This window comes from Heteronotia binoei, chromosome 16, assembly GCF_032191835.1.
Source record: "Heteronotia binoei isolate CCM8104 ecotype False Entrance Well chromosome 16, APGP_CSIRO_Hbin_v1, whole genome shotgun sequence".
Classification (NCBI taxonomy): Eukaryota; Metazoa; Chordata; class Lepidosauria; order Squamata; family Gekkonidae; genus Heteronotia; species Heteronotia binoei.
The window spans coordinates 17,754,925-17,779,381 of record NC_083238.1 but is presented as its reverse complement, the minus strand read 5'-3'; the positions used below and the strand labels follow the sequence as shown (position 1 = coordinate 17,779,381).

General features: G+C 42.2%; 2 protein-coding genes across 4 annotated transcripts in view; one reads left to right on the top strand and one right to left on the bottom strand.

Moving 5' to 3' along the window:
- PRPF40A (pre-mRNA processing factor 40 homolog A) overlaps positions 1 to 10,029 on the top strand; it is a 42,795-nt gene extending 32,766 nt beyond the window's left edge. Inside the window, exons 17-26 of the mRNA XM_060257452.1 lie at positions 493 to 607; positions 745 to 836; positions 1,008 to 1,124; positions 1,873 to 2,010; positions 4,767 to 4,862; positions 6,258 to 6,344; positions 6,437 to 6,533; positions 6,618 to 6,679; positions 6,879 to 7,007; positions 8,687 to 10,029. Coding sequence (XP_060113435.1) covers positions 493 to 607; positions 745 to 836; positions 1,008 to 1,124; positions 1,873 to 2,010; positions 4,767 to 4,862; positions 6,258 to 6,344; positions 6,437 to 6,533; positions 6,618 to 6,679; positions 6,879 to 7,007; positions 8,687 to 8,779 — 1,026 coding nt within the window. The 3' untranslated portion in view covers positions 8,780 to 10,029. The remainder of the gene's footprint in view (positions 1 to 492; positions 608 to 744; positions 837 to 1,007; positions 1,125 to 1,872; positions 2,011 to 4,766; positions 4,863 to 6,257; positions 6,345 to 6,436; positions 6,534 to 6,617; positions 6,680 to 6,878; positions 7,008 to 8,686) is intronic.
- A 3,422-nt stretch (positions 10,030 to 13,451) lies between these two features.
- Positions 13,452 to 24,457, bottom strand: part of FMNL2 (formin like 2) — a 304,440-nt gene continuing 293,434 nt past the window's right edge. The window contains exons 24-27 of one of the 3 annotated variants that reach the window (XM_060256905.1): positions 24,014 to 24,112; positions 20,830 to 20,953; positions 18,058 to 18,104; positions 13,452 to 14,123 (exon numbers count right to left, since the gene is read on the bottom strand). In XM_060256905.1, coding sequence (XP_060112888.1) covers positions 14,085 to 14,123; positions 18,058 to 18,104; positions 20,830 to 20,953; positions 24,014 to 24,112 — 309 coding nt within the window. In that variant the 3' untranslated portion in view covers positions 13,452 to 14,084. Of the gene's footprint in view, positions 14,124 to 18,057; positions 18,105 to 19,561; positions 19,674 to 20,829; positions 20,954 to 24,013; positions 24,113 to 24,457 lie in introns of those variants that run through there. The other 2 variants (XM_060256902.1, XM_060256903.1) reach the window with 2 other exon arrangements.

The window sequence follows — 24,457 nt, the reverse complement described above, 5'->3', positions numbered from 1 at the left end:
TATATGCTTGTGCAAAACAAGGCTATGTTAACTTGAATGTGGTTTTTCTTCCACTGATCCTCAAGTCACTGGGTAAAGAATGAAGGATCAGGGTTTTATTCCTGCTAAATAAACCACACAGAAGAAATCTGTTTTGAGACAAAAATTGTGACCTGTTGTCTAATTATCAGTTTGCTTCCTAAAATAATAGGAGCTGAGCACTTTACCATTGTAGAATGAAGGCTCTTAGTATACCAAGTGACATATACAGAATACCTGTTTGCTTTTGCAGTGGTATTCTGTTCTGTCTTGTGGAAATAGATGCCGATGCTATAGTGACTGAGCGATCAAGAGTAGCAGCTGCTTCTCCTTCAGAAGTGGGACATTCCCTCTTGCTACTGGGAGACTGTAGAAAGGATAAATCCAGTACACTCCCCTTTCAACTGTAGTTTGCTGTATACAAAATAATTAAATTTCCCATTCTCAACTCTTCTCTCTACCCACCCACTGCAGATATTTTTGGATGAGCTTCATGAACACGGCCAGTTGCACTCAATGTCATCATGGATGGAGTTGTATCCTACTATAAGTTCTGATATCAGGTTTACGAACATGCTTGGTCAACCTGGTAAGTATATTTTTAATTTCTAATCTGTTGAAAATTACACACAGTGGGTGTACATTTCTGATAAATGGTGGCTGGGGGCTCTTAGTGTACTGTTACATGCTTTTTTTTGGTTAGACTAATAGTTTTTTTTTAATTAGGCTCTACAGCACTTGACCTCTTCAAGTTTTATGTCGAAGATTTGAAAGCACGCTATCACGACGAGAAGAAAATAATAAAAGACATCTTAAAGGTGAGGGGAAAGTCGTTATTTAAATGCAGGGGAAATATTTTTAATATGAAAATGGCTAAATACATCGTGGGTCAGCAACTGGGATTTTATGTTGCGGTATTGCAAAAACTGAATTAGCGTTACCATGAGATTTCGTTGTCTCTTCGTTTCATGGGCATTGCTGTTTTGCAGGATAAAGGATTTGTAGTCGAAGTTAATACTACTTTTGAAGACTTTGTCACCGTCATCAGTTCAACTAAAAGAGCGACCACATTAGATGCTGGAAATATCAAGCTGGCTTTCAATAGCGTAAGTTTAAAATTCTCTTCAGTAAATATTAAGATCACTGGGTTGAGATGCCAAGTGAATGCTGCAGACACTTCCACGGGAGGTTGTACAAGTCTGTAGCAGTTCCCGCATTTGTGCAAGAGGTTATCCAAGCAAAAATATGAAGTGAGTTCAGCTTCACTTTTTCTCATGCAACGGTCTAACTTTTGAAACATTTTGTGAGTGCAAGTTTCCACAGAAGGAAGGCCACTTTCGAAACTGACCCATTGACAGCAGTTTTGCACTGTACTTATTCTAACAAGGTGTGGAGATTCTGCAAGTTTGTGTCATTCAAACTATGACTGACCTTGTGAGATTCAAGGGTAGAAACTGATAACGGAAAATATTTAGGATCTTTTAGGAGAATCCAGAAATAATTCTGTAGTGTAACTTTTGTGTCTTAGGGTTAACAATGTAGTGAGCAAGTTTTCAAATTCCTCTGGACGCTTCTGGTTATGTGATTAAAAAAAAAAAAAAAACAACCCTGAACATTTTGCCTGTCTGGGAAATGTTGGGAACTTAATCTTGGCCATTATCTGTGTGACTTTAGGATTGTTTTCGCATTAAATTTATGGGAAAAGAGTACTTTCCATGTGATAAGCACAAAGCACGTGATGATCCGAATGGTGGCTTCTTTTGCAAAATGAAATGTGGGATGTGTTCTTTTGTTTGCTTGTTTGTGGCATTATGTCTTTCACTGAATGGTCATTTGGATTTTTGTTAAATGTAGTTGCTGGAAAAGGCTGAAGCCCGTGAGCGCGAGAGAGAGAAAGAAGAAGCTCGCAAAATGAAACGGAAAGAGTCTGCTTTTAAGAGCATGCTAAAGCAAGCCACTCCCCCAATAGAAATGGATGCAGTGTGGGAAGATGTAAGTGTATTGTGCAGTAATTTCTGGGGAAGTCTTTTTTTGTTCAGCGAGCTGTGTTCATCCTTTCTTACACGAAGTGCCAAATTTTTTATAACTAATTTTCCTGATCAGAAAGTTGTGGGGGAAATGATTTCCCAAAATATGCATGAACTGTCTTAATTTTTAGGAAAATTAGCATAACTGTGCCTCAGTCCAAACAGTATTCCACCTGCTTTATTTAGGATAATTCTATGCCACCTCATCACAGCCCTGCTTTGAGGTGGATTACAGTTAAAACCACAGCACAATATTTAAAATGTGTCACTGGCATATTTAAAATATGTCACTGGCATAAATGGCATAAAAACCCAAACAGAAGGCAACGAATGAAAAGCTGTTAAGATAAACTCCCTAATTAAAAGCTTGACCTGGTGCCTGAATGAAAGTAAAGAAGGCTCTGGGGGTACCTTAATGGGGAGGGCATTCCAGAGGTGAGATGCCATCACAGAAAATGCCCTGTCCCAGCTGACTATCTACTTCATGTCTGTGGATATTCAGAGAGTAGAGCTTGAATAGCGCATCTTAACTGGCAGACTGGATAGTATGGGAGGAGATTGTTTTTCAAGTCCCTTGGTCCCAAGCTGTTTAGGTTAAGAACCGATGCTTTGAATTGTGTCCAGAAACAAAATGTCTACCAATGAAGATCTTTCAGCACAGGAGGTGATGATCCCTATAACCAATTACTGCTAATAGCATTGCTGCTGTATTTTGGACCAGTTGATCCATGTAGAGTGTATTACACTACACTCTTCCCAGGGGTGTCAAACTAATGGTCCAGTGGCCCACAAGCAAGTGGTGGAAAGGAAGAAGGCAGGAAGCTGCGGGGGGGGGGGGGGGGCAGGTGCACATGGTGTGGTGTGTATGGCTAGGGGTCAGGGCTAAGAGGCTGAAGTAAAATAGTGTAGGGAGAACGGTGGTGAAGGTGGAGAAAGAGAAGATGTGGGGTTTTTTCCTATCTTGGTTCCTCTGACTGCAGCTTAGGAGGGACTGGCGAACCCACTACATGGGGGGCAGAGTAGAACAACCAGAACTTTTACTGCTGCACCAAACAGTGACTGTGAGGGGGCGGAGTTTGCGAGAGTGGGCGCACAGAGTGGCAGTTGGGGCTGGCAGGGGACAGAAGGCTTTTATTGGGGCTTTTATGGGTTCCGCAGTAAATCAGTTGCTTTCACTCCTTAGAATTAATTGCTCTTTGTATTTTAGTCATAATATATTTTATTACAATCATTATTTTTCATATATAGCAATCAGATAGGGTAATCAAAATGTGATCAGTACAAAGCTATAAGAAGATACAGCGCTATTACATATATAAGTCTTATAAATCTATATTAAAGCAGAAAGAGCAGAGCAGAAAGAAGAGAAAAGGGGAAAAAAAGCTTTAATTTTTCAATAAAGAAAATGTCTTCTAATTACATCTCTCGTTTGTATTTTGAGTAGACATATCGTTAATTGGGTTTGCCTGGGTCATTTATAAAGTTTGTATCTCTGGTTCCTGGTATTACATTTTATGGCACACACGACCCAGCCCGACAAAGTAACATTCATGTCAGATCTGTCCCTTATAACACCTTTGATGTGATCAGAGCGTGGATCTCTGTGACCATATCGTGCTTTGTGAGGAACAGCTGTGGCTGGCAAACCAGCCAGAGCTGATAGAAAGTCACAGAGGAGACCTGAGCCTCCATTGGTAGGCCAGGATCCCATAGCACTCTCAGCTGGCCCCTTTAGGGGGAGTGCAGGACAGGCTGACTCCACAGTCCCCAAGCAGCTTCTGTCATTGACTAGCAGCACCTCAGCTTCAATTTGCTGACCTTCATCTATCCTATTACCTTCTCTAGGCAGTTCAGGACGTATACAGACCCACCTGGCTCAGCTCTTAAGAAGAAACGGAGCTGGGTCTTATCTGCACTACTAATTATCCAAATCCCTGAATGATTAAGAGAATCAAACAGACCTTGTAAACAGAATGATAAAATAATTGAATGCTTAGCAAGAACATATGAACAAACATATGAACATATGAAGCTGCCTTATACTGAATCAGACCTTTGGTCCATCAAAGTCAGTATTGTCTTCTCAGACTGGTAGCGGCTCTCCAGGGTCTCAAGCTCAGTTTTTTCACACCTATTTGCCTGGACCCTTTTTTGGAGATGCCGGGGATTGAACCTGGGACCTTCTGCTTCCCAAGCAGATGCTCTACCACTGAGCCACTGTCCCACCCCCTAAGAAAAGCTGGCTATGCAGATTAATTCAGTGAAACAAGCATGGGGTTGATGGTTTCCTATCAGAATTCTTCAAGGCTATTTAAGGAATCATTTGGTACTTAACAGTGTACAGGGAAATGTACATATGAAAAGGCAGTAAACAATTAGTTCATCGATATTAAGAGTAAGAACGGGAACCATTTCTTCTTGAAATGCAGATGATGTATGTTTCAGGTTTATATTACGCTATCAGATATTCCATACATGGATCAGACTTTCTCGTTATTTTGCCCCAGATTAAATCTAATTTCAAATCACTTAATGCTGTAAAAATCTTCTGGTGTGTTGTGAGAATAGCTTAAATTCTTATTCTGGGATTACATTCTGCATACGATGCGGATGTTTTTTTTTTTAAATTCTGAAATATATTTTAATGGATATTATTTTGTATGTTAGAAACCAGAGCTCTTCTTCAATGTAGATAATACCCAGCTCTCTTCTTAAATGTAGATTCGAGAAAGATTTGTGAAAGAATCAGCGTTTGAAGACATCACTCTAGAATCGGAAAGAAAGAGAATATTTAAAGATTTCATTTATTTACTGGAGGTAACTGCCTGTTCTAATGAATCTTATTGTAACAGGACATCTGCTGCTGGTTTTCTAAAAGGCAAATATTGATCTGATCACTAGCACATTTGAAAGGTTTTATGGTTGTGTTCTTACGCTGTCCGGAATTTCTTCCCTTATTAACAGTATGGGGAATTCACTGTGTGAAAACACTAGGGGCAGATATGGAGCCCCAGTAGAGGGCAGGAGCAGGAACCAGGCATGCTGGAAAACACCAGCGCATGTAGGAGCAGTACAGGCTTCTTTTTGTAGCTACCCTCCTTGCTTCCTTCCACCCCACACCCAGTTCAGAAGGAAGAAGTGCTGTGCTTGTATGCCACCCTCATCCTGCCAACGTGTTCACACAGGCGCAAGGCAAAAGTTATCCAACACTGGAGAATTAGGCTGAAAGACAGCAAGTGATTTCCTTCAGGGATAAAATCTTTCACTTTAGCCCATTTGACAGGGATGGCTGTCAGTGTTACTGAGTGCTGAAGAATATCTTTGCTAAAATATTAGTTTAGCCGAGAGTGTGGACTGTAATTTTTAATGGGCAACTTCACGGATTTGATTAGATTATGTTATTAAACTCCCTGACCACTGTAAAAGAATATTAACCGTAGGAAGGATTACTGTGAAGGTTTTAGCGAGCACATGGTTGAAACTATTGTAATTCACACTCTCAAATGTCTTTCCTCATGCGGGATATTTGTGGTTTCACTTGCTTTCCAAGTGTCGAGCAGGTGAGAAATATTAGCAAATGGGACTATGCAGAGACAAAGGCATGAAATGCGATCTACAGATACAAAAAAATAAGTTGCACAGGATGCCTTTAGAACAAGAGGCTTTAGAAGAGTATTAGAAATGTAGGTAAGCAAGGATGTCTTGTTCTGCATCAGGCTACACTAAGGCAGGGGTGTAAGACATGCGGCCCAGGGGCCAAATCAGGCCCCCAGAGGGCTCCTATCAGGCCCTCAAGGAACTCACTGTTTGCTTCCTTCTCCCTCTCTTGCTTCCTTCTGCATCATAACTTGCTTTGCCAGGCTTCCTCATTCAGACAGGAGCAACAAAGCAAAGCTCCTCCCTTGGGAAGGAAGTGGGGGAAGGAATGCTAGCTTTGCCAGGCTCTCTCAATTGCACAGCAGAGCTACTGAACCAAGCCTCTCTTCCTTCTGTTGGCTGAGGCTCAACAAGCCAGTGAGGGGGATTAGGCTGGGTGTATGTGTTTGTCTGTGTCCTTTATAAAGATTATAGCTCCCCTACCTGGCATTACATTTTATGACACACATGGCCTGCCCCGACGAGGTCACACGTCAGATCTGGTGCTCATAACCAATGAGTTTGACACCCCTGCACGAAAGGCATAATGAATGTTTCTCTTTCTTATCGCCGCAGCATGAATGCCAGCATCATCATTCGAAGAACAAGAAGCATTCTAAAAAATCGAAGAAGCATCACAGAAAGAGATCTCGCTCTCGTTCGGTAGGGCCTTAAATAAAGTTCCGTATCGAAGCAATTTGTTACTCAGGCTGGCTTTTGATTGTGATGCTAAACATCAAATACTCTGATTAAAGGGCTCTGAATCTGAGGATGACGACAGCCATTCAAAGAAGAAGAGGCAGCGCTCAGAGTCACGGTCAGTTTCTGAACACTCTTCCAGTGCTGAATCCGGTAAGTTTTTAAATCCCCCCTAAAAGAAGATTAACAGCGATGCATTTTCCTAGCCTTAATCTATATTTTTAATCTTGTTAATAGAAAGAAGCTACAAGAAGTCAAAGAAACACAAAAAGAAGAGCAAAAAGAGGAGACATAAATCGGTAAGTATCTTTTGGTGTTGGGTTTTATGTTTGAGATAAGTTTGGCCGTGTCCTTGTTTAGTTTCTTACGCATAGCTCAGTTGTATCCAGAACCCTGGCGACTGGCAAGTGCAAACGGTCCACTGGAAACTGACCATTTCCGATTTCTTCACTCTACCTTCTGTTCAGCCTTGCTTGATGCTCTTTTTACTTTATATAGGACTCTCCAGAATCAGATGTTGATAGAGAAAAAGACAAAAAAGACAGAGAGAATGAAAAGGAAAGAAGTAGGCAAAGATCTGAATCTAAGCATAAATCACCTCCCAAGAAGCGTCCTGGTAAAGATTCTGTAAGTTTGCTTGGTTTTATTTATTTTGCTGTGGGGGGGGGGGGGGGAGCGATAATTGTCTTTTTGCATTTACAGCTTTGCAAGTCCTGCAGTTGGCTTGTACAGATGTTACGTATATCAATACTTAAAAGAAGATTCTGTGCAGAGAAACGTGGTTTATAATCTCTGGTCTACTAAATAAACCTTGGGAGAGGAGCATGACTTCAGAACTACATTGCCCTGAAATAGCTTTGAGAAGCACCCATCTCCAGTGTTTTCACTATGGTGTATATGGCAAAGCGTAGGCTATATGCCACGTTTTTACAAATCACCACCAAGGTAGTAGTGATGCACTTCTGCTGTTCACACGCAAGCTGTTTCAGAATTGAGGCAGAAAGATTTGCAATTTGAGTTAGTTCCTCCTCCCCGAATAATTGTCATGCGCAGAGGCAACGTACCTCCAAATGCCAGTTGCTGGAGGGCAGCAAAGGGCTCTGTGCTGATGTACTGGCCCCACCAGCCAGCGGTCGTAATTAAGAGCCTCACACTGTGATCTGGGACCCAGGTTCAGATCCCTACTCTGCCATGGAAGTTTGCTTGCGATCTTGGGTCAAATCGTTTCCCCTCAGTCTAAATTAGGGGTGTTGAAATTTGCTTAACATAAGAATAAGCATCAGATGTTTTAGAGCTCCAAGACAGGAAGGAAGGAAGGCTAGTAAAGAAAGGTGGAAAGAAAGCAAATAAACCACGGCAGGGGGGGAGGTGGAAAGTAATTTTAACTTTAAATGTGTTCTCCAAGCCGTCCGATGAGGTGATGGGGATTTCAAGAGCCACACAATATGTGTGAAAGAGCCATGTGTGGCTCCCAAGCGGCAGCTTGGCCTCTCCTGGCCTACCCTGCACAGCTGTTGTGAAACTAAAATGTAGGAGGAAGAGAGTATAAGCGGCCTTCAGGTATAAATGAAGTTTTTAAAGTGTTAGTGTGTTTCCTCTTTAAGTCAGCCCGCAGCACAGATAATTTCTCCTTCTCCTTCCTAGGGCAAGAGGAAGGTGAGTGGCAGGCTGAACTTCTAAGTCGTCACTGCCTCTGAATATTTTTCTAAACAGTTGTCTTCCTACTTTTGGAGCTGGTGGCAGCAGATAATTGAAAAGATTGTGCCATCATAGTCATAGATCCTTGAAGGAGAGCCAGGTTAATAACTCTGTCAACTTGAAGCCATTTAGATGCATTTTTAATGTTGTCGATGGCCTTCTTATAAAGAATTTTGCAGCCGATTCCATATATCCGTCTTTCTTAAACAAAAGGCCCGTGTTGCGTAGCAAACCTGTGGTAATCTTAAAAGATGTTTCAGTATGGTTTGTAATGCGGAGTAGGATGGGAATGGTAGTTTAGGTGCTTTTTAAAAAGGTGGTGGTGTTTCTGTCATTTAAAGCAAAGAAATGTGAAAGTCCAGGGGTCCACTTAAAAGCAGGTCTTTGGAGACCATCAGCGCCATTGCATGTTTAATAAAGTTGCTAACGCTTGAATGGCAAGTTCAGTTTTGCAAGCTTGTGTTGCGTAGAACTTGAAATTACTCAAGTTTTCAGACTGCTTTGCAATGTAAAATTGCCTGTTATTAATATATAGTAGAAAGCACGTATTATCACTGGATGCAACATTGTGTAAATAAATGTGTCCATTTTTCATGATCCTTTTGCAGGGTAATTGGGATACTTCTGGTAGCGAATTAAGTGAAGGTGAACTAGAAAAACAAAGGAGAACCCTCTTGGAGCAACTGGATGAAGATCAATAAGAAATATTTATACCAAATATGTTTACAATGTGATTTAATAAAAAAATATAGATGACTAATTTTCAGGAAATGGGTTCCAATGTTCTGAGTTCCATTGATTTAACAGTGGCTTTTCAGCTCTGCTGCGTACTAAATATCTTCAAATACTATTGTTGTGTGCCTGGCAGCAAATTGGCAAAAAACAGTGGACATTCAGAATTCCAAGGTGAGTTCTGTTTCTGATTACGCTAGGCAGCCTGTATGTATATATCCCATGCACCTTGACATTCTTCAGAGAGCACATAAAGCCATGCAGAATAGGACAAGTGGAAGATCATTTTGTTTTTCGAGCTCTTTCTGTAGTGGCTTGGAAAAGCACTAGAATTTTTCAGGTCTCTCATGTTCAGAACACTTACTGGAAAGACACAAAACTTGTTTTCCTTGCCAAGTAGGTCAGGAAAGGGGTGATGGGGGAGGTGCTCAAGTCATTCTCTTTGAAACGATGGTCTAATTTTCTTGTGGTTCAACTTTCATTGGGGTTTTTATCTAGGTTTCTTTCTTTTTTTGCAAATGGAAGGAAAGAAGAGAGCTGAATATTTTTCTTGATTTACAGTGGTCCATAACCCTTTGCTGAGGTTTTGTACACCCCCTTGCTGGCCAAACGGATGTGTTTTGGTGATTTGTATTGAATCTTGGCTTTAGGTTGAAATAATACCAAGTTTCATCCTGAAGCGAAATTTTTAGCGTCAAGTTTTAAAACTGAACGATTGATGGAAATCCTAAAAGGCCTTTGCTTATAAAAAGCACTAAAATGTGCTGATGTAATAATATAGCTACTGTTTTTAAGTACAACAGATGTAAAAAAAACAAATTGGCAGAGGGCATTATTTCAGCACTAATCTGATGATAAACAAAATCACAAAATCTGACTGTAAATTTATTGCAATATGTTGCCTTAAGGTCTTTCCTCAGAATGTGCCACCAAATTTTGAGAAGCAGTTTCAATACTCTTATCTAAAGAATCAATGTTGATGTAGTAGCTTTTCTTTTGAGAGAAATGTTGACCTGATTTTAAAAACTTGGTCTCTTTTTTTTGTCTGTTCTTTTTCCTTTGTACTATAAATAGCCTCTGACCAGCCTTGATTTGATAAGTTCTATCTGCCCTATACAATGAGGAGTATTGACTACTGTGGTACAGATTCTAAAACCTTTCTGATTTGAATATTTTTGTACATTTTTATCACTTATTAAACCTTGTCTTCTAGCGTGAACTAGTATTTTTCCTGTTTTTTTAAAAAAAAAATACTGATACATCCTGATCCGATATCCTTTTCATTAATTATTTTGAAGACTGCACGCTGAGGCCGAGTTCTCCTGTGTAGTGCTTCTTGCCAGTATATCTCTCATTGTAAAAGGGGTGATGTTGAAAATCAGTAACAGGGAACTATGTGGAATACTCCCCCTCCCCAACAATGTCATATGCTGATAAAGTTCACAGACTAAATTTGGATATTGTGTGTTCTTTATTGGATATTAAGATTAGTGGTTCCGTGCAAATGAAAATTATAGATGGTTGAGTCCACCTGTAGGTCTCACTGGTTTCAGTGGGATTTCTGTGTGCATCAATCTGCACTGATTGTTAAGAGTGGCAAACAATATACTTTTAGCATCAGAATAGAATCTGCTGTTTGCATTGCTATAACTGTGCAGAAAGTCAAGGCTCTCGCTCTACCACCTGGTCCTTTTTTTTTAGTGAAGAATTCTCTCTTGGCTTTTGTCTAGCTGTATTTTGCATGTTAAAGCACAGAGGCAATCTTTTCACATGTGGTGAAGTGTCCAGGATGCTTCAGATGGAAGAGTTGAGGGGCCAAGGGTATAAAGTAAATTCAAAATATATTCTTAGTCTTGCAAAAAATTCACTTCTTTTGGCTTTTTGTTGTGGAATGTTGTAAATACCATTCGCTATTTAAAATGCCACAGGGAAAGCAAATCCTGGTTACAGTGGTCAGGCTGACAACAGCACATGTAAGTATAATGAGCTATCTATTGAAATATGTTGGGGAATGCCAGAGCAAAAACAACTGGGAATTCTGAAGCCATAGCTACCTATCGCCCCCAGTGCAGGAGTATTTATAATATACCTTACCGCCTTCCATAATTTACATGAAGAAGCATATTTCTAAGACAATTTCTTCTTAAAGCTTTGTCTTAGTCTTGTTTTAAATGGAAAAATAAAATACAAAATGCATGTTTTCTTGTTTTAAAGACACACCTTGCTATAGTCCTTAGACTATCTTAAGCTGACTTCTCCTCACCTGTTCATAAAATAGCATCACTTGAAGACAATGTAACAAACAAATTAGGGTTTGGGGATTTCTCCCTCTTATGATCTGTTGTAAAATCCAATTTCTGTTGTCGGAAAAGGCAGACAAATCTCTGCATTCAGACACATTTTTTTAAAAACAAGGCAATAGCCTTTTGTTAGAACTCGGGGAGGGGAGGGGGTTGGGGTTAGTAGTTAAAGGGTTGTCTAAATTGTAGTTATTTAAGGCCAGTCTGCTTGTGAAAAGCATTTGCAGTAAAGCATTTATTTTACCACTTACCATTTATTCACAAACATGCTTTAACACAATTTCTAAATCTTCAAAGCTGCCTATAATTGAAATACATGGTTGATCAGCCTTGATAATCAGAATGATTATGGTACTAATGCTTACTTCATGTATCATCCACCTTTTCCCTTTGAGACTAGGCAATTCCGAATTATGAAAACAAAAAAAAAGGCCAGTATAATACTTAGAACAAACAATGCAATAAAACTGGATTACATTACATTGGAGAAGGGTGTTAAAATGCTGTAATATAGCCAGTAAACACTGCTTTAAGGGTATAGTGTGAAAATGGATTTTTGGACCATTTTGCAGCTCAGCACAATGGTAGGGTGCCGGAAAAGTACTCATGCGTAGCGCTCAAATGTTAGCAAATGGCTTCCCTTTCATGCAGTCATAGAATCCCATTTATATTAGGTTGCCTGAACAAACAAATCAGCTGTGGCTCAAGACATAGTATTGTAAATAGTTTATTCAATCATATGCCATGAACAGATCAGAAAAGTAACGAACTGCTTTTATAAAACACCTATAATATTGCTAAGAAGCAGGTCTATTACTAGATAAAATATGAGAACATGCCAAAATGACAGCTCACTTCATATTAAAAAACCTTTCTAGTATATATTTAATATTTGTGCAGTTGTTTCTCATTAAATTATGCTGCCCCAATTATATCGCAATCAAAGCAGAAGAAAAAGGTGCCATCTTGGCATGTTCCCTTTAGTATGTCAAGTGTACATTTCTGTAAATCGAGAGCAGTTGGCGGTTGTTTAAAATAAATTTTCTGTAAATAGGTAAGCAAAGGTCAACGTATTAACTTTTGAGCCCCAAACTGTCCATTTAGTTAAATATAAAAAAAACTATAAGTTAAAATAACATTCAGTTTGTATAGCACAGGCTGATGCATTTTTAAACAATATTTACAATATCACCCAGAGGCTACAGTGGGAATTAAAGAGAAGTGTAAAAACCATAAAAAAGCACCAATTCTGTAGCAAAATATCTGTACATTTAAAAACAGATTATCATATAACTACACATTATCAAAGGAATATGGGACTTTTACCAGTGGTTCACATAAGCACAACATAAAAAGAAAATAAACTCAGTGGTTAAATACTATACAATAATTTTTACAATTAACAGTGATGCAGCGCTACCAGGAAACGTAAGCTGTAAGCAAGATACCGGGAGTCCAGTTTTTGACTTCAGAATAAATCAAGTGCCTTGCTGTTGTAGCAGCTGCTACTATTCATAGTTGAAAGAATGTTAAGTGTTCAAATAATTTCAAAAGTTAAGATGCAAGACCAAATCCAGAGAAGGAGATTGTAAGTGGTACGCATGTGGAGTTGAATGGGAACGTGCAGACCTTTGTAAACCAACATAGTGGTGATAAATGCTACTGAATTGCACTTATGTGCGCAAACAGTTCACACACTCAATTCCTCTTAGCCACACAGAAGCCTGCTTTTGCACAAACATCTCTTTATTAAAAAAGAGAATGTCCGTACTGTTGAATTCAGCAGTCTGCTGCCCTTCAACTGATTCAGCTGGTGAACCGTGATCCCAGCTGGTGCAAACAGCAAGTTACTGAACCTCCATTTGTGCACAATGCAGATGTAAAACTTTTCTTTGGGAGGAGTATCCTAATTGACTTAGCAGGGCCCCAGCAAGTGAATACGGACAGTTGTGTTCCTCAGGAATTCTAATACTGATTATTGAGGAGTTAATATCTTAGTGCTAATTAATAAATAACAGTTACCCCAAAGCTGCCTCTATACTTGAAGAACACCATAATACAGTTTCATACATCGTCCTTTATGTTTCTGTCTGCACCGTTAAAATTTTTGAGCTATGCTTCCTGACTTGTTTCATTACTCTTCAATCTACAATGGGCATAATCTGAACCCAGGCAGTATGTATTTGATATAAACCTCATATTACCTATTTACAGCAGAAAACAAAGACTTGGTCATCTCAATTGGAAGCTGGAGTTGCATCTGTCTCAGCTTCAATTGTATGAACACTTCTCATAGCCTTAAGACAAGCGAAATGTTGAAAGGGTACAATGTATTTTATCGGGGTTCCCCCTTTACATACAGCAAGCCCTTACGTATGCATATACCTGCGTATGCATATATAAAGCTAATGTACAGCTGATCATGAAAATAACTCGGTTAGCCCACTCAGGAATGTACTAAAAACCATTTTAAAAAGTCCACAGTAGTAGTATCTATATACAACTGGTCATGAAATGAAGGCCTCCTGGAGACCTTTCATTAAATTGTATGTAACAACAACGAAAAAAATACAACATGTATTTTACATTTTGGTTAAGAATACTGCACAAATGTATTGGTGTAAAAAGAAACCCAATCAATGTCCTATTGCTTTGATTAAATGGAGCAGGCTCTTCAGAATTTAGGCACTTGGTAGCTACAGCTGAATAGAGAGCTCATTTCTCTCTCTCTTTTTCCTGCATTCCTATGCATTTCCTGGCATTAGTGAGCCCTTCAGAAGGAAAGTTAATGTACTGTGATCAAGGCCGTAATTAAAATGGTAGTCTGCATAATAGTTTTCATGGCAAAGGTATCAGTCATCCCCCTCTTTCTACTTTACACATGTGGGTTTCCCCAGTTCAGTTCACATGGCTATCTCAGCACCGTTGAGAGAACGCAAGTTCTGATCATCGAAACGGCGCCTCACGCTTCTCCTCACCGCATCGGCTCGTCTGTAGGGCTGGTTTCTAAGATCTGTGGAGTTGAAAATATGAAAAGATCAGAAGCGAGTTGATCTTGGGATCTGGATCTAGACAAGGAAAAGAATCCCGCTGGTAGCCAATCAAAGCAGCTTGTAGCGAAAGAAAGAAAAAAGGACCGCTTTAAACTTGTGGAGAGCAAACCTCATGGCAATGATTTTAGCATTCACTAAATGCTAGTAAAAAAGGTCTTCGTGTTCAGTGTGCAGTGAGAGGAGGGCTACCTTATCCTCCAGGGACAGCTGCAGGATTGTGACTGCATGTACAGAAAAGCATCAGCTTTGTGGGTAATGGCTTGCTTTACAAGCTTCCCAGGTCAAATTATTCCTGCATTTAGTAAAGCTATAGTCAGTTCCTCCCTGGCATAAAAGCACTCTTCAGATAAATGTGTGTTTGGGGGGGTTAGTTTCAGATTCTCCCACCACGGACCGTTCATTGTATCACCATAAATCAGTTTCTATTCCTTGTTTATCCTTAATGAGAATGAAAGGGCATGGAGGAACTTTTTTTTTTTTAAATTGGGGGGGCAGCAAGATCAGACACTAGCATTGTCAGCTATGTTAAGCGATGTCCCTTTGAAGGTTGGGATTCACTCATGCTCCCCACCTCCTTTGAATGCCACTCCCCCAGTCAACGTGTCAAGAGTTTGCTGTTTAGCATGGGATGCAAACCAGGCCTAAGGCTTTCTAAAATGCACTCGAGCTGGTTCAAATATTTAGAGAAGTCATTCCAGCAAACGGGAAATCCTCCATTTCCTAGTTTCTCAATTTCAGAGCTCCCTAACCTTTAGGGATTGCGCTTTTGTTATTTTGAGGCCACTAAATGGGCACCGCCACAAAATGGCTGCCCCAGGGGAATGGCAACAATCATAAAATTGTCGTCGTGAGGGCTGAAATCAGTCAAAATAGTGGTTCAAACCAAACATCTTCCTATTGAAGGAGGAGGAACTCCCTGCAGTCACAAAAGTGACCTCTCCAGGGCTCTTCAGAAGCACCTCATGCTTCAGTGAAACATGAAATCCAGGAATGGCTCTGCTTGGGGGAAGAAGCAAGTGGGAACTGGAAGACTTTGGCAGGTGCTCAGATGCCCAATGCACCACACTGGGGAGCACTCTAAACTCTTAGTCCTTTCGAGACAGCTTCCCAGGCAGCACCAACCTGCCCATCCATCCACAGTTTTAAACAGCTCACGGAATCATCTGAATAGCACAACCGTACCCAAACTTGAAAGCACTGGCTAAATCACTGCAATAACACTATGAACCAAAAAGCCAATGCATGTTTTGCTATCAGTACTTTGATCCTGGTAATACTTGAAGAAAATAAATCTCGGAGGTGATCTGACTTCGGGGTTGATTCCCACAGCATAACTTCCCTGCCTCGGGGCCAACAATGCTGATGTGAAAAGGAACTAAACCGCCAGTCCAAAAGTTAGTGGGAGCAGCCACACTGTAGTAGCCTCCCACGCTGATGTTTGCAATGAAAGGCTTACGCCTGGCAAGTTCTTGTCTGTCCTTATGCTTCCTTCCCTGCAAGTTTGGAATGTCCCGCCTTCAGCTTTGTAGTGATTAAAATGGTGGACTAGGAATGGGAAGCCCTGGGGTTCAAGGACTCTTTCTGTCATGTGTTTCCTTGGGCAAGTCACACTCTTTTAGCCTAACCTACTTCATAAGGACTTTCCGAGGATAAAATTAAAAACAAAAGAATCACATTGGCTGCCCTGGATTACTTGGAGAAAGGATGGGAGAAAAGTGAAAGAACTATGAACAATGGAGGGAAAGGAAGCCCAAGCTGCATTCTTTCCTTACCCTCTCTTCTGATAGTTAATGAAAAACTGATGGGAAAAGCAATCTCTGCAGTATACACAATGGAAATGGGAGGGTAACACTTGAGGTATTCCAAAGGATAACCGCCAGCTAGGCAACCTCTGTGCCATATAGTAAACTAGCTGAATTTTTCTGACTTGTGCGAATTTGTTAATATTATTTTTCTGGAGGGCTAATCTACAAGTGGCATAGTTTGCTCATGCCAGGATCAGCTTAATTTGCCGGTATTCACATTCAAGAGGCCTAGTGTGAGTGGTAGGCCCAATATAGTGATATCCAACAACACACTAACTTCTCCCACCTGTAATGAACCACAGACCATACCAGCATTGTCCCCTTCACCCTCACAAAGCCACTTCTGGCAGGGAGAATTGTACCGGGCCCTCATTTCATGTTCTCCCCACTCCCAGGCTATATCCTGATTGTGGGGAAGAATGTTTTGAGTGTGGCAGGGAGGGGAAGGCACATCATCTTGATCTTTTGGGAAAACCATTTACAAGTGTTATCTTGTAACTCAATAAGAACGTACAGAAGGAGAGGACCAGGCCAAGGGAAAGGTGAACATCTGGGAACAGTGGTTCCCAAACTTCGGCTTTTAGCCAATAGACATAAAATCAGGATCTCATCTCATTTTGAGGTCAAATTTAAAAAAAAGGCAGGATCCAGAGTGAGGGTGAGATCAGGCAAATAAGGACTTACTTATTCTTCAGTCATACTGAATTCTACATAACAAAGTTGATACAATATAAGGCATAACAAAAGAGACCTTCATTCCAGACGCTGAGGTTAGAGGCAGACCTCCATGCTCCGAAATGTTGTCACTTAATTCTCCCATATAAGTGACTTGTTTGATGTTCCCTTCTTATGGACACACAAAGCACTGCGGCGCTTGGTGACAAAACCTAGCCATCGGTGCTCTCTGCTATGCACAATCTCTCCTCTCCCACACATGCACAGTCAGCTTGTCATACTGGGAAGAATTTATTAGCTAGCTTTCTGTATGTATCCTCTTTTTTGGCGCTTGATCATACTGGGAACAACTGCCACTAAAAGACAAAGCTCCTCCCCCCCAGCAGCTCCTTCCAACCGAAAGAAAGCTGATTCCCACCCCAGAGGGGAAATCTATCTGCCTTGACCCACTTCCTTCCTGCCTTGGAAGCATCTTCTGCCTAGTTTTGCCCCTTTTGCTCCTGATGCCACCAGTGTTGGTACCCAGGGATATGCCTCGTCAGAAGACATGTTCTTTAAGTTTGCTGGGCTGGGCCATCAAGACAGCAAACTCCTCTTGAAGGGGTGAAACCAAGTGAGGAGGGGAAAGTAGAAAGTCCCAGGCTTATCAGAGGTAGGGAAAGAGGGAGGAGGATGAGAACAAGGCCAGAGGGGAGAGCTCACTGGGCCAATGTCAAATCCTAGCATGATGGGCCTCCTGGCCCACGATGTGTCTAAGCCCTCAGGATCCACCTTTAAGACCAACAAAAGTTTATTCAAGGTATGTGTTTTCATTTGCAGGAACACTTCCTCACTTCCAGGCTGCCCACCAGGATCTAACACAGGCCTAAAACACAGGTGAGGTATATTATGTCTACAAACTGAATAAGATCTGAGCTGAGGTTCTTTATCCTTCCTGTTAAATGTATTAAAAACCTGGGCCTGGTTAGAGGCTCGTCTAACAGGCAGGGAATCTCAGGAACATTTATGCCAGGTGCACAAGAACTGGGCTAAGCTTCTGTTCGCCTTCCTGCTGCAGGTGTTTAAGCCTGGCTGTTTGCCTTCCTGTTGTAGGTATTTAAGCCTGCAGTCCAGAGAAAACAGCTCTTTTTTTCTGGAAAGGGGGAAGTCCTTAAACTTGTGGCTTGCCCATGTGGCCAGTCGGTGCACTCAAGAATAGATAATTAACCCATCCCATACTCTCCATGTAAAAACAGCACTTAGAAGAGCTGTAAAAGAAACCTCCAGATCCCTTATAGCAATCCCTACTGCTGCTAAAGGGCTGCATTTTGTAGACGTTTGTGTGGCATACAGAGAGAGGAGGAAGCTAAGTAAAAAGTGATGCTTGCCAGCTTTGTGTATCCTCCACCACCGGTGTGCTAGAAGCAATCCTTACCCTCGAGTGAACATTTGGAAATTTAGTGATATTATTCTTCTTTAGGGCTAAACAGAAAAAAAACACATACAGAGTGATGGTTAAGTTAAAAACGGGATGGAACATGGAGAGCAAATCAATTCAGTGCCCCCAAAGGAAAAAAAAAAAAACACCCCCAAATAACCCTACATAGCAAGTAGAGAGAGAGTAGGAGCCGAAAGAGGCCAAGACTGCAAGAAGGGGGTTAAAAAGAGGAAGGAAAGGCTGCCTCAGGCTCTTAGTAATGAAACTCCAAGCTGCTTTGAATATTGGCTCCAGGATGATTGCACAGCAATTAACTTGAAAGAGCAAACAGAAGTCAAGCTAGTTGCAATCGGCATTCGTAGTTTAAACACAAAAAAAAAAAGAAATGGCCCCCACTAAAATACATTGCACAGGTAGGAAACGAAACAGTTTCCTTTAAGATTTCCATATCCAAGACAAGGGCACGTGCAGTGTTAAACACCCCTTTTTTTGTTTAAGCCACAAGATGTCAATAGATCCAGTTCCACAACAATACCCTGGAATGTCTACAATGAGGCCAGCGTAAGAGACCATTTTACTAGTTTTCTATCATGTAAGCCACCCATCTTGAGTCTTTCCCTTAGCATGTAAATGATTGGCTATTTACGTAGATTTTCTTATACCTCAGCTCAGAAGCCAAGGTGTGCCATGGCTCAGGTGGCTTCTATTTGTGCCCAATCACTTTCCTATAATTAAGAAAGACTGAGTTGATGAAAGGCCTCATGTTACCTTAAACGTGTTCTTGTGTGGCTCTAAGATTTCCAATTAAGTTTGCATGGAACTGAACCTACCATGAATGTGGACATGAGAGAACTTAGGGGTGACTTCTTTTGTACCTGGTCTTACATGCAATCACAAACATGCAAGGAAGAGTTAGAATGGCAGGTGTGGAATGCACTTGTAGATCACAGAAAAGAAGATGGTGACTATCTCTTGCGTGCCACAAAGGAAAGCCCATCACAGTTCAGCACAACGCATGCACACTAGAACCACTTCCAGAGAAAAAAAACACGATTTGTGCAGTGCAGATCAAGTCACAAAAAGAAATAAGGTAAAAACCCCAAGGAGATGATACAGAAAAGAACAAGTGAACCATCTGTTACATTTTATCATTATAACCCAGGGGAATTTTTATTTTTTTTTGCAAATCGTGAGGGCTGCGCAACGGCCACTGGCCCAAGAGGCGTTTCTGTGACTTTCAACACTTGCTGTTCTATGGCGTGTAGCACATAGACTAGTGGTGCCTCTGAAAAGCACAAGTTGTTGTGAAGTGTCCCATTTCTGATAGAAGGGAGCAAAAGGTTACTGGCAGATGAGAACGTGCAATGAGGTGACATGATGTACAACTCCAAGGACATGGCAGACATCACAATTCCATTCAACAAGCCACAGAGCCTTACACAAGATCCATAGCAAACGGAGAAATGTCAAAACCTACAGCAACCTTTTTTTAAAGAGCATCAGGAGTGAAAGAGGAATAGTTTAGTAATGGAATTCCTCTGTGAGAACGGGTTCGCAGAAAAACCGAGAGCCACGCTTGGCCGTTCGAGCGGTAAAGGGCACCGTCTTCAGCACTGCATGGAAAATAACAGCCAAACAAGACAGAACACAGTAAGAAGCAAAGATCTATTGCATTAGTACATTGTTAGTGCTTTGTTAAAGACACCTAAAATGGCTTATCAGTCATTTAACCACAATAGGATTGGTTTGGCTGGGGATTGTCAAAACTGTCTCTTGCCAATGGAAGTAACTGGGTGTTATAAAATTGGTATTTTAAACAGAGACATAGATTTGCATAATTTTATCTAAACACAGTTTTCTTTCAAGTGGGGAGTTTACCCTTTTTGACTGGGTCTTCCAGGACTGCAGGAAAAAGAAGTCACACAACTACAGGGGGGTCCCTCACGAATATTGCATCGGGACAAACTCACAGAGGGTGCATCCAGGAAACCCTGTCATTGCAGTGAAATCCTAGACGAACAAGGCTTTAGCAATGGTGTGCAAAGATGTCTTTGAAATAAATAAAAATCCCCTGTCTTTGGTACTAAGGGCCTCGTATATTAGTTTGCACAGTCAGGAATTAGCTCCTCAATTCAAAATATATAGGGAGCCTAAGTCATGGCTGTTTATGGTCCCTGCCATGCACTGTGTTACAGAGCCACAGATTTCAGGAGATAACAACCTGCCCAGGTCATATCTGTTAAAAATCAGGCCCAGTCATTGTTACCCTATTGGGTTCAACTGTGGACTGCGGAAAGGGACAAGCATTAGTTTGTAGGGGAACGAACAGCCAGCTCTGAAGTTCTAAATCATTCAGCCGTCTAAACAAAATGCCACAGTAAACTATAGTTAGTAGCATCTTAAGGAAAACACAAGCTTTGAAAAAGAAGGTTAAGCGCTCGTGATTTCCCACGTGGGTCGATCATATTCAGCAATGAACGCATGCATCTGTTGCACAAATATATCTACGGATGCTCTCCATTGTCAACGGCTTTGGTCATGCCAGCATGCTGGGATGCAGAAGAACACAAACGACGTCTCACTGAGATCTCTGCTCGTGAAAAGGCATGGATTGGCAAGTAGGCTGGACACTGGGCTGGGTTTGTTAAATGACTGGTGCACCCGATTACCACAGTCCTTAATGGTTTGCAGAGCTCCAGCAGAACTGTCGGAAGGTGAACACTATCGAAAGGCACCTTGTATTGCCTTTAGAACAGCCTCTCTTTTTACCTGTAATGATATCTTCAATGGCTCCATCTTTCCCCTCGTACACATGTCTGTTGTCCTTGACTTGGCGCCGTCTTAGCTCTGCAATCAGCTCTTGCTGCTGCCTCTTTGTTTTATGAGAAGGAGACTGAAAGGGAGCAGAACAGGATTGCAAAGGTCAGTGAAGAGGCCGCGTCTCAGGGCGGCAAGAGGCCAATGTACCAGTTTGGTGTAGTGGTGAAGTGTGCGGACTCTTATCTGGGAGAACCGGGTTTGATTCCCCACTTCTCCACTTGCACCTGCTGGAATGGCCTTGAGTCAGCCATAGCTCTGGCAGAGGTTGTCCTTGAAAGGGCAGCTGCTGTGAGAGCCCTCTCCAGCCCCACCCACCTCACAGGGTGTCTGTTGTGGGGGAGGAAGGGAAAGGAGATTGTGGGCCCTATATGGTCGAGGACCTGTCTACCTTAGGGACCGTCTCTCCCCATATGAACCCCAGAGAGCACTGAGGTCAGCCGGAAAAAACTTGTTGACTACTCCCGGACCGAGAGAGGTGAAGCTGCAATGCACCCGTAACCGGGCCTTCTCCTCTGTAGCCCCGAGCCTATGGAACCAACTTCCAGAGGAAATGCGGGCCCTGCGGGATCTTGAACAATTCCGCAGGGCCTGCAAGACCTTCCTCTTTCGACTGGCTTTCGCTGACGAAGAAAGAAATTGCTAATGATAACCGCCATCATAAAAGAACAAATAGCATTAGCACTTTTACTAATTTAATTAATTATTTTTTAAACTTAATCAGAATTTTAACGTTTAAATGTAATTTGTTTTCTTTGCCTTTCTTTGTATAGTTGAAATTTAAATGATGCTGTTAGCCGCCCTGAGCCTGCTCCGGCGGGGAGGGCGGGATACAAATAAAATTATCTATCTATCTATCTATCTATCTATCTATCTATCTATCTATCTATCTATCTATCTATCATCTATCTATCTATCTATCTATGCCGCTCTGAGACTCTTCGGAGTGGAGGGTGGGATATAAATCCAATATCTTCATCTACCTCACAGGGTGTCTGTTGTGGGGGAGGAAGGAAAAGGAGATTGTGAGCCGCTCTGAGACTCTTTGGAGTGGAGGGCGGGATATAAATCCAATCTCTTCATCTACCTCACAGGGTGTCTGTTGTGGGGGAGGAAGGGAAAGGAGATTGTGAGCCGCTCTGAGACTCTTCGGAGTGGAGAGCGGGATATAAATCCAATATCTTCTTCTTCTTCTCAGACCACAGACTCAACTAGCTAACAGCTTCAACGAGGTCACTGAGCCAGCTGCCCACCTTCAGAGAATTTCTTTTTAAAAAGACCCTCTGCATTTTAAGATCACTTTTAACACTGCCTGAGAGCAAGGATCACTTAGAAAAGTACAGGTTCCGCTTGAAATCAATGGCACAGATCAAACGTTTAAAAAGGAAAAGATGAATGTCTCTGGCTTCTGATATGCATTGTTTTATGGCATCAGGGGTCCGCAACATTCATCACACCCTAAGGAATATTCCCCTAATCCTGTACACAGTCTTCCACAGCAGAACAGGACTTTAGGGGGCAGGGCTTCAGTGCAGATGCATTTGTAGGCTGCATTTTTCTAACCCAAGCCTGAAGGACAGCAGCCCATAATGATGTAGTTAAAAGATGACGTCAGCGTAGAGGACGGCCTTGTATCTCGAGCAGAAAATGCTTATCTGAATAAAACGTCTTTTGTTGCCTTTGTTGCGGATTCTCTTCAGATGTTGGCGCAGCAGAAATGATGGCAGATCCAGCAGAGCACTTCCATGGGTTTGCTGCCTGCAGAGAGCAACTTTCTTACTTGCCCATTCCCCCTGTGTGCCCTCCTGTTGCTCCTGCCCCACATAAGGAAGTCCTGTCCCACAGGTGGAAGTCTTTCTTTCTTTGGAAATGCTCCAATGCATCCTGGCCTTTGTCAGAGCCAAACTGTGCTTCATGGCCATCTTAGAGGGAAATGTAGCTGCTTAAGAACTGCTGAGAGGCCCAGACCCATTCTGACCCACAGAATGGCAGCAACAAGCAATCTCCACACACACACACACCCAACCATCTTTTTAAGTGCCAAAGGAGCCCCTCCTCCGGCTGGTTTGGAACTTGCAAGGTGCAGGAAGGAACAAGATTACCTGGCACTGCTGCAGCAGCTCTTGCAGCATTTTTTAAATGGCTAAATTTTTCTCCGAGGTGGCATTGGCGGCTACAGGTTGGACCCGTGTCCACCATGACCTATAGCCTGGCCTCAGTAAACCAAATAACCTTGCTTGCCCTCAGCAACATCCCGTTACGTCTTTCTATGCATTTTGGAACAGGGCAAAGTGCCAAGTATCGTAGCAAGGGCTTCAGGATGACAAAACAATGAATACTCAGAAAAGGACATATTCCTGAAGCTGATCTTGCAGTCCTATGAAATACTGCTCTGGAAAGCAGAGCTTCAGCAGTTATCTTTGAGATTAAACAACCTGGAAACCATTTGCTGAGTATGTTCCTACTGTGTCCCCCCTGAAGATTGGGACAACTAGCCACAGTCAACCCAATTCACCATTGGGGCAGAATGCCGCGGCCCGGCTGTTATTGGGGCTCCCAAGATGGGAGCACATTCGGCCGGGGCTCCGGGTTCTGCACTGGCTGCCAATAATATACCGAGTCCGGTACAAGGTGCTAGTTATTACCTTTAAAGCCCTATATGGCCTAGGACCTGCCTACCTGAAGGACCGTCTCTCCCCACATGTTCCCCAGAGAGTACTGAGATCGGGAACCCAAAATCTTCTCGTTATTCCCGGGCCAAAGGAAGCCCGCCTAAAATCTACTAGGGACAGGGCGTTCTCTGTTATGGCCCCTTCCTGGTGGAACCAGCTGCCGGAAGAGGTGAGGGCCCTGCAGGACCTTGCGCAGTTCCGCAGGGCCTGTAAGACAACCCTCTTCCAGCTGCCTTATAACTAACCGGCACAGGAAACTAAGTGTAGCTCTTCTAGATTTAGGCTATCCCTAATGTTTTAAATGTTTTAACTGTGTTAAATGCTTAAATTTAAAATTTTTATGTTGGATTTTATGTTGTGAGCTGCCCTGAGCCACTTGGTGGAAAGGGCGGGATATAAATCATAAATAAACTAAACTAAATATCAGTCCATTCATACCAGGAAAAAACTGGGCCGCTTCCTACCTTTTGGTCTTGCTGCTCTAGCAACGCTTCCTGCTCCAGCAGCTTTTCCATTAGTGCCTGTTCTTGCTTTTTTCTCAGCTCGTTCTCCTCTTCTGCTTGCTGTTGATGGTTTAAAGAAAGACATACGGCTGTTAGAGCTAGGAACGACCGGCAATGACCAGGATTTAGTTTTAACACACTCCATTCGCGAGCCACACATGGGAGGTTGCGGGGGAGGTCACAACCTTCTCCTTTTCCCAATCACACTGCCCCTGCGTTCTCCACCTTCTTTCCCAAGGAGGGGCCAGGTGCCAGGTGGGGAAGGCAGAAGAAAACAAGCAGAGGGGATGTCAGGCCTTCCACCTCCTGGCTGCTTCTATTCCCCTCCTTCTCCCTTGGGTAGGGTTGGGGGAGGCAGCTGGTGAAGGAAGGTGCTACCGCCTTGTGGACGGCCTGCCTGGTTTC